Source organism: Anomalospiza imberbis, chromosome 20 (genome assembly GCF_031753505.1).
Source record: "Anomalospiza imberbis isolate Cuckoo-Finch-1a 21T00152 chromosome 20, ASM3175350v1, whole genome shotgun sequence".
Lineage (NCBI taxonomy): Eukaryota > Metazoa > Chordata > Aves > Passeriformes > Viduidae > Anomalospiza > Anomalospiza imberbis.
This window is the reverse complement of record NC_089700.1, coordinates 9517710-9526603: the sequence shown is the minus strand read 5'-3', so window position 1 is coordinate 9526603 and position 8894 is coordinate 9517710. Positions and strand designations below refer to the sequence as shown.

Genomic DNA, 8894 nt, shown 5'->3' with positions numbered 1-8894 from the left:
TGGCTGCCAGGATTTCTGTGCCAACAGAAAGAATTCCACAGAGGACCAAGTCCAAGCCCCAGGATGTAAAAACGTGTCCCAGCACAGCCCTGGCCCCGAGTGTCAGCTCCAGACTGGAATCGGCACTGACATCCCCGGGCAGAGCGGCCGAGACTCACAGCTCTGGCTGCTGGCAAACCTCCCGAAACCAAACCCTCGAGGACAAATTAAAAAAGCCCCATTCCCACAGCAGCTCACTCGGGGAGCACGTTCTCCTTCTCCTCGGGAGGCTCCACAATGCCCAGGCAGCAGTCGGCGAACTCCACGAACAGCGGCTCCCGCATCAGCTGCCTCAGGAGGGAGCTTTTGTCCCGAGCCCGCTCCAGGGCGAGCAGCAGCTGCCGCAGGTGCGGGTTCCGCAGCAGCTCCCGCAGCTCCTCGGACTCTCCTGGAGCAGGGAAAGCGCCGAGTTACAGCCGTGCCTCCCGGGGCCGCGCTGCCTGCCAGCGCTGCGGGGCAAGCGCAGCTCCGCGCGGGGTTCCCCGCCGCCCGCCCCGAGTCACCCAGCAGCCGGAGTCTCTGCGGCGGGACGCGGTCCTGCTCCTCCTCCTCGCTCGGGATGTCCTGCGGGGCCCCGGCGGGGGCCGGGGGAGAGCCCTGCCCGGCCGCCTCCCGCTCCCGCTCCCGCCGGGCATCGGGCGCGCAGCGCTCTGCGGACAGAGCGGCGTTAGCCCCGGCCCCTCCCGGCCCGGCCCCGGCCCCTCCCGGCCCGCACTCACCGCGGTGGGTCCGGCAGCACGGCACGGAGCAGCTGCGGGGAGAACGGCGTGAGAGACGGGCCCGCACCGCCCGCCCCGCTCCCGCGGCACCGGCCGTGCCCCCGCTGCCCCCGGCCCGCCGCTCGCTCACTGAGCGCTGCCGCGGTCAGCGGTACCGGCCCGGTCCGCCCTTCGCTCACTGAGCGCTGCCGCGGTCAGCGGTACCGGCCCGGCCCGCCCCTCGCTCACTGAGCGCTGCCGCGGTCAGCGGTACCGGCCCGGTCCGCCCTTCGCTCACTGAGCGCTGCCGCGATCAGCGGCACCGGCCCGGTCCGCCCCTCGCTCACTGAGCGCTGCCGCAGCGCGGACAGCGGTACCGGCCGTGCCCCCGCTCCCCCGGCCCGCCCCTCGCTCACTAAGCGCTGCCGCAGCGCGGACAGCGGTACCGGGCCGCGGCCCCCGCTCCCCCGGCCCGCCCCTCGCTCACTAAGCGCTGCCGCAGCGCGGACAGCGGTACCGGCCGTGCCCCCGCTCCCCCCGGCCCGCCCCTCGCTCACTAAGCGCTGCCGCAGCGCGGACAGCGGTACCGGCCGTGCCCCCGCTGCCCCCGGTCCGCCCCTCGCTCACTAAGCGCTGCCGCAGCGCGGACAGCGGCACCGGCCGTGCCCCCGCTGCCCCGGCCCGCCCCTCGCTCACTAAGCGCTGCCGCAGCGCGGACAGCGGTACCGGGCCGCGGCCCCCGCCCCGCACTCCGCGCACGGCCCCGGGGCCCGCATGGCCGCGCCGCCGCTTCCGCTCTGCCGGCCAGGGCTGCCAATCGAGCGCCGCCAGCCAGGCGCGTTCAATCCACCGCCGAGCGCAGGCCCGGGCTGGGCGTTTCCCGGCGCTGTTTTAGAGAATATTTCCATAAATAGATAAATTAGAGATATACGGACATGGAGAGAGAGCGCTGTGCGTGGGGAAAGAAGGAGGAGTGGAGGGAGAGAAGTATATATCGAGATCGGGGTAGAGCTATAGATATGGGCATATATAAAATATATAAATAGCTGGAGATTTAACAGAGAAATATGGAGAGTTAAATATAAAGTTGAGGAAATAACAACAAAGCAGAGACACTGGAAAGAAGTCCCTGAAATCTCCAGTTGTGGGACTGTGTGTGATGAATGTGAGAACATCTTCACTCTGTGGATTTTCATGGAATTTTATTGCCGAGCGTCGATGAAACCCCGCGGAGCAGCAGCCGAGCAGTGCAGAACCAGAAACATGAGCTGATGGCACAAAATCTATCCAGCCCAGGCTTCTAAAGAAGCTTGAACGTTGAGATTCTTCTGGGAAATATCCCAGTGTAACCAAGAACAAGCCCCCGTCTCCAGTGGGATCTGACAGAATAATATCTACTAAATAAATATTCCATAACCGACTCTTTTTCCTTTTGAGAGGGAGGACTCAAGGCCTTTTTCTTTTACAAAACATTCTGCTCTTGACATTTTTATTTCTTTCTGTCCAGGCAACTTGACCGCAGCTGTGATCCTGAAGAGCCCAGGCAAGGTTTTCACCTGGAGCAGCACAAATTTCACAAGCCAGGCACTTGAGAGTGCCCTTAAAAGCAGAAATCTGAAAGTGCGGCCGAAATACCTCACCAAACCACCTCATCCAGCAGTCAAAATTACAGCAGGGAGGCAGCGCTCAGTGCCCCTGTTCACAAAGAGTCACCCAGCAGTCAAAAGTGACTGAGCAAGAAAGTAAAACGCCGTTATTCCCCAAAATTCCTGGGAATTCCCCAGCTGTCCCACCCTCCCGGAGCCGGCAGCAGAGGCAAACAGCAGACAGGGCTCATGGAGTTCTGTGGGACAGCAGCTCCTGTTCCTGTGAACCCCCGAGGGGCAGGGACAGCGTGAAAAACAGCGATCACCTGGGTTTTTTTAAATCTGAAAAGTTTATTAGTCATAGAATAGTTATATTAAAAAAATAGTAATAAAATTAGAGTGATAAAAATGTGGACAATGAGGATCAGGACGCTACGAGACAATAAAAAGCAAAGAATTTCAGACATCCGGGTGTTTTTTGGGCACTGAGCTGCCAAAACCATGCGTGGGGAACAAAGGAACAACCCTAAACAGCAACAGCCACATTCATGTGGCAGGCAGGTTCTTCTCCCTCTCAGGATTTTTCATAGAGGAGCACAGAGAGAAGAAAGAGAAAACAATTTCTATTCCTGCTCCTTGTTTTCCCCATGTGGAATGTGTTTGGGGAATTGTTCACCTGGGGTGATTGCTTGGTTGGATTCTGGTGAGGATTGTTGGAGCTGATGGCCAATCCAACCCACCTGTGGCTGCACTCAGAGAGGGGCACGAGTTGTGAGGAGTTAGAAAAGTAGGTTAGTAGGCAGTTAGAAAAGTAGGTCTGTAGTTTTAGTATCTCCTTTAAACAGTATATTAATGTATTATAGCACAGTTATAATAAAGAAATCATTCAGCTTCTGAACTGGAGTCACACACCAGCATTTCTGCCCACCGGGTTCACCTGCATTTACAGTACAAGCTCTCGCCGCTCCCGGGGTCCAGAGTTCCAAGAAAAGGGAAAGAAAAAAAAAAAAAACAACCAAGGGAAAACTTGTCTGCCTCAGCAAGCTAAACTAACTAAAGAGCAAGGGAGCGCTGTGCTGTGCTCCGTCCGTGCCCACACAGCGCAGCCCAGCAGAATGTGGAGGAGCGTTGCTTTGAGAGCAGCGAGTGCAGCCTCTGGTAACAAACCCCGGGCTTCGTCTTCTCCCTGCCTTCGCCCTCAGAGCCAGTCTGGAAGGCACAGAACAGAATATGCAGCACGGCCAGAGCGCAGGACCGGGGATGCGAGCACCACAGAGCCACCCAGGGCGGCGGCTGGGCGCCGGTCAGACGTGGCCGATGGCGCAGGCCCGGGAGGCCGAGAGGCCCCGCAGCGCCTTCAGCCTGGCCCCCAGCGCCCTCAGCTTCAGCGTGTACAGCACGGGGTTGCCCAGGCAGGTGAGGGTGATCAGCATGGCCGTGCAGTTCCTGAAGATGTACACCCCGGGGTACAGCTCGCTGTGGCAGCGCTGGTTGGCCGCGTCGAAGACGACGCCGGCCAGGAACGGCGCGTAGGACACCAGGGCCAGCAGCCAGATGGAGATGCTGGTCCTGGCCACCTGTGTCTCCGCCGACTTGTAGGTGCCCGTGGCTTGGCCGCACGCCTGCATCCTCAGCTTCCTCTTCCTCAGGATGATGATGATGCGCAGGTAGGTGAAGAGGGGCACGAGGAAGGCCACGGCCACGTTGGGCATGGCGATGAAGACGAGGTAGTTGACGCAGAAGGGGCTGTAGAGCACCGAGATGTTGCTCCTCGCCTGCAGGCAGTTCCAGCCCATCAGGGGCAGGCAGCCCAGGAAGAAAGCCAGGACCCAGTTGATGAAGACCACGGCGATGGAGTGGTTCCTGGCCACCCGGAACCTCGTCGTCATGCTCGCGGCCACGGCCAGGTAGCGCTCGATGCCGATGCTCACCAGGTTGTAGATGGTGGACAGGATGGACGTGGTGTACAGGGAGTAGGGAGCCAGCATGTCCCGGGAGCCAAAGATGGTGATGTCGGGGTTGGTGATGAACAGCATGGAAATCCAGAAGCCAGAGAAGCTGGTGAAGAGGTCGGAGACAGCCAGGTTGCAGAAGAGGATGGAGATGGGTTTGTGCAGGTCCCTGGTGGCCAGGCGGGTGAAGATGACAGTGCAGTTGAAGATGATGGAGACGACGTTGATGGTCAGCTGGGGGATGCCCAGGGCCAGCACCAAGTAATGACTCCAGATCTTGGTGTAGTTGGCAGAGCAGTTTGGGAACCCGTTCATGGTGGGAAATGCTCCTTTCGGCCGGCTCTGCTCATCCCATCCTCCCCCGGAGCTCCCTCCTCGGTCCCAGGGCAGAGATCCTCTCCTGACACACAGCTCCTGCTGCCACATCATCATCGTCACAGGGGTTAAACTTTAACCAGGTGTGCTTTTAAACATTTGGGTTGCCAGCTGGGGGCTGTGCCAGTCCCTGGGAGTTGCTAGGATCTCCCAAACTGCAGAACACATTTCCCACACGGATAAGCTGCTGGAAGCAACCTTTGACAAGAGCAAAACCTGCCCAGGGCTTGGGGAGATGGGTGGGCACGCCTGCAGTTTAAAATCCTTCAAGGATGTTCTCAAACGGAGCAAAGTGAATCCGGATTTAACTCACAATTAATTAGATCACAAAGGACTAGAGAGCCAGGAAAGGGAGAGCAGAATTTTGTGGGTTTGGAGGGCTGAGCAAGCCGAAATAAAACATCAGTGCTGTGTCTCCAGCCTGGACCCCAAGAGCCCAGAAAATGCCTTTTCCCACTTAATCCTTTCATGGTAACACAGCTAAAACCCAGCCAACACCGCTACCCCTGCCTTTGCTACTGGATATTTTGTTTTTATTTCATGTGCCTTGTTCATTAATAAACCAGTATCAACACCAGTGTAGCTTTTCTTTCTCCATCTTTTTAAATGCAAATGATTTTTGAGAACTTAGATTGAAAATCCCTGAGAGTTGGGGGTAAAAAAAGCTCTGGGGACACACATTCCATGCTCTCAGCAGAGGGCACTGCTGGAATAAAATACAGGGTACAGAGGCAGCAGGGAGATTTTATCCAGCTGAGCAGTCCAGGTGAGCAGGACAATTATCCAGGTAAATGATCCATTTATCCACGTTATTTATTCTGATCCAATTCTTACTTTATTGTTACCTTGATGAAGGATTCACCTTCGCTGGCCACAATTTTCTGCCACGGCCTTGCCAAGCAGCTCAGCTGAGCTGATGGGCTCCCACATTCAGCACTGGTCATGACAGCAGCAATTCCAGCCCCAGAGGTGGGAATCTGTCAACTCTGATAGCTCTGCCAAATTTAAAATGTAAGACATTTAGGCTATAATTTTGAGTATAAAAAGGGGAATTCTAGGGCTTTTTTCTTCTATTGAGGTGTACGAAAGCACATTCAGTTTAATGTGCAGTCAACATCCACAAATTTTGTGTACCAGGAATACTTTATTATCAATTAATACACTTTTTAAGTGTGATTATTATGCTTTATACAAGTCTAAGTAAGCAATAAGCGTTTCAGATGCTCACAAGGGAATGATAACATAGAAATAAGGGCTGAGAATTGATCAACCAAGCCTGGGGGTGTATTAACACCCTAGAAAATATTCCTCTCCCCGTGTCCCAGATAAAACTCCCTTTGTAATCCCAGCGGGGACAGCCCTGGCAGCCACACCTCAGGTGTGAGGTTGCTGCTGAACAAGGGCCCCACTATTTCTGTCACCCCTGAGCCAGCCCAGCAAATCCTTTCCCTCCCAGCAGAAGTGGCAGCACGGCCCGGGTGGGCTCAGGACACCTGTGATGGACACAACATCCACAAAGCAAAACGGTTTTGAAAATACCCTGGTGGCTAAAAACATCTGAGCTGTGAATTTGGGCTCCAGAGGGCTCTAGATATTCCTGAAAATGCTGCTTGAAGTTGCTCTAATTTGAAAATTTGGTGCTCGAGCACAAAATGCTAAACGTTGTGAGATCAGAACGTAATTAAAGTAATATCAAGTGGTATAAATAGCTCTCCACAAAAGATTTGTAATCTGATTTCCCTAATAGAATTGCATACAAATTGCCATCATGTTGCTGGATTAAGGGAGACAATAGTGGGGAAGCTGCTTTTTTAGTGGGCTTTAATACACAGAAACCCTCGGATTTGTATATTCCAACCCTCTGTGATGCAGCTGGGGCTCCCAAAACCAGATGAAAAATACTTTACATTTAAAGCCCAGCCTCTTCATGGAACAACCTCAATTCAAGGGTGTTTTTCTACTCCCGTATTCCAGGAACTGTGCAGCATTCTCTGTGCTTACCTCACTATACCCTTGTGAGGAATTGTTATCTGCATCCTATAAATGGGGAAAGAACAATCCCATTGTTTGTTTAAGGTGACACAGGATTCCAGGGAACCCAATCTAATCTCCAGGATCTCGGGCTGACACCTCAAACACTGACTGTACCGTGCTGTGGGCAGCCTTTGATTTATGTTTACCGAGATTTCACCTTCTGCATCACTTTGTTTTAGTTCTGTGATTGCTTTTATTTTAGTTCTGTAATTGTATTGACTGAATTTATCTGAATGCCCAATTTATTTTGATGTATGTGTAAGAAATGGCCTCATTTTGTGGAATTATCTGTTGATTGTGCCTGTGGGGAAGACAATAACCATTGACCACACTGAAGAGACTGAAAAAGAGGCAGGAGAGGCTTCAGGCTGAATTTTTAGTGATGGTTCAAGTGAGGAAAATCCAAGTTCACCCAGCTGAGCTCGAGGCCTCAGAATTGCCCCCAGCTGCAGCTCTCAGCCTCCAGTGGGACCCAGAAGGGCTCAGAAGGAGAGGCCCCAGCTGGGACACAGCAAAACTGATCCCAAACCAGGGAATTCATCCAGGAGCTGAGCCCCAGCCCTGCCCAGGAACCCTTGGACAGCTCCCACCCTCACCCTGGGGTGAGGCACTGCAACCCTGTGTCCTCTGTGCCTGAAACTCCAGAGAAAAACTGCATCCTTGTGGTGAAATAGGAATGCCACAGCACAGGACAATCCAAAAAGGATGAGGGCTTTCAGTGCCCTGCTTTCTGCCCTGTCACATTCTCCATTCCTGACACCAAATCCTGGGCACTGGGATGGTTCTGCTTTCTCCCCGTTGTCCCTGCACTCAGCTCTGCACTGTCACCACGCTGCAGGCACCAAACCTGGGCCAAAATCTGCCAAGTGACGTGAGCAGCTCAGCAGGATCACTGCATGAGTCCAAGTTTCAGTGCCGTGACCCTCAGCAGAGCTCTGGGATCAGAGTGTCCCTCTGCCCGGGCTCTCCGTGGGCATCACGAGGCCTGCAAGGAAGAAACAGTCAGGAAAGGGAGTGATACAAATAAGGAGCCTATTTATCCAATTTATGTTTCAATTAATGCAGATTAAAGCCTTCCTTTCTGGAGAGGGAGACACAAACGGGGTGTGTGATCTCTGTCCAAGATTTTTTGGAGCTGTTTTGAAAACACAGAGCTCTGCTCCTCCAGCCTCTCTCTTGGAGGAATTTTTGCCTCCCAGGTTTGGAGTGATGGGAGACAAACACCTGGAAGCAGGTGTGGCAAACAAAGCCTCTCCAGGATGAGCTGGGTGTGAGGAAGGCAGAGCACATCCCATCCCTGCTCCCAGTGCTCCGTGGCATGACAGCATTCCCAGGGCAGCACTCAGGAGAGCCAGAGCCAGCCCACGCTGGCACAAGGAAGATGAAGCTGTAATGTTTCTGCATCACCCAGAGCTCTGATATTCCAGATTTCCTCTTCAGTGCCGTGGGAACTCTCAGGAATAAAATGACAGCACACAGCCAAATGAAGAGCACTCTGTGTTTTCTCACCCTGCAGGGTGGGATTCCCAATCACCCACTCGCTAATCCTGAAACCCATCTGGGTTTTAAATCCCTTGGAAGTGCTTCCCCGTCCCCTGCAGGGCAGTCCCTGCTGGGTCAGCTCATCTCTGACCAGGGTTTGGACTCAAGCCAGCCTCACCCTCTCAGCCCTTGCTGCTGTGGCTCTCCAGGCCACAGAATAAGTGCAGTTTTTACTGGATTTGATATTCCCACCTGTCCTTCCCTACACTGTAGCTGCCAGGAAAAACCAGCCTGGAATTCAGAGAGCTGCTTAACTTTGTGTCATCTCCTCTGCCCAAGATGCTCTTCACATCTTCAGGTTCAGCATCCAAAAACCTTTGTGTAAAATGCACCCAGTTCTTGATGGCACCCTTGCATCTCAGGGCAGTTCTGGTTCTGCAGAGGAATCAGAACTACCCTGAAGTGCATCAAGAACTGATACCCAAGCACCTGTCAGGGGAGTTTCCTTGGGAAAAAAAAAAAAAAGGAGATCAAATTATGGCAGCCCTGCTTATTTAGATGACAGGCTTTAGAAGGAAAGGGAATGCCTTGGCCTGAGTGTGCCTTCACTTTTGAGCTCAAATGAAGGCTTAATTAACGTGACTGCAGTGCAGTTTATTACCACTTTGATAATGACAGGCTGGAAGGTTTAGAAACAAAAAGAAGGAAAAAAAAAAAAGAAAAACTAA

The 8894-nt window shown here is 53.8% G+C and overlaps 2 protein-coding genes across 2 annotated transcripts; both read right to left on the bottom strand.

Annotated features, from left to right (window-relative positions):
- Positions 1-53: 53 nt before the first annotated feature.
- On the bottom strand, positions 54-1528 carry ZNHIT3 (zinc finger HIT-type containing 3). The gene is made up of 4 exons (XM_068210698.1): positions 1434-1528; positions 759-790; positions 543-689; positions 54-427 (listed from the first exon to the last, which is right to left on the bottom strand). Exons 1-4 carry the CDS (start codon positions 1511-1513, stop codon positions 234-236), a joined length of 453 nt encoding a protein of 150 aa, XP_068066799.1. The 5' UTR covers positions 1514-1528; the 3' UTR covers positions 54-233.
- Positions 1529-3626: 2098 nt separating this feature from the next.
- LOC137485520 (lysophosphatidic acid receptor 1-B-like) lies at positions 3627-4928 on the bottom strand. The gene has a single exon (XM_068210045.1). The coding sequence runs from the start codon at positions 4705-4707 to the stop codon at positions 3628-3630; it is 1080 nt and encodes a 359-aa protein (XP_068066146.1). The 5' UTR covers positions 4708-4928; the 3' UTR covers position 3627.
- Positions 4929-8894: the final 3966 nt, after the last annotated feature.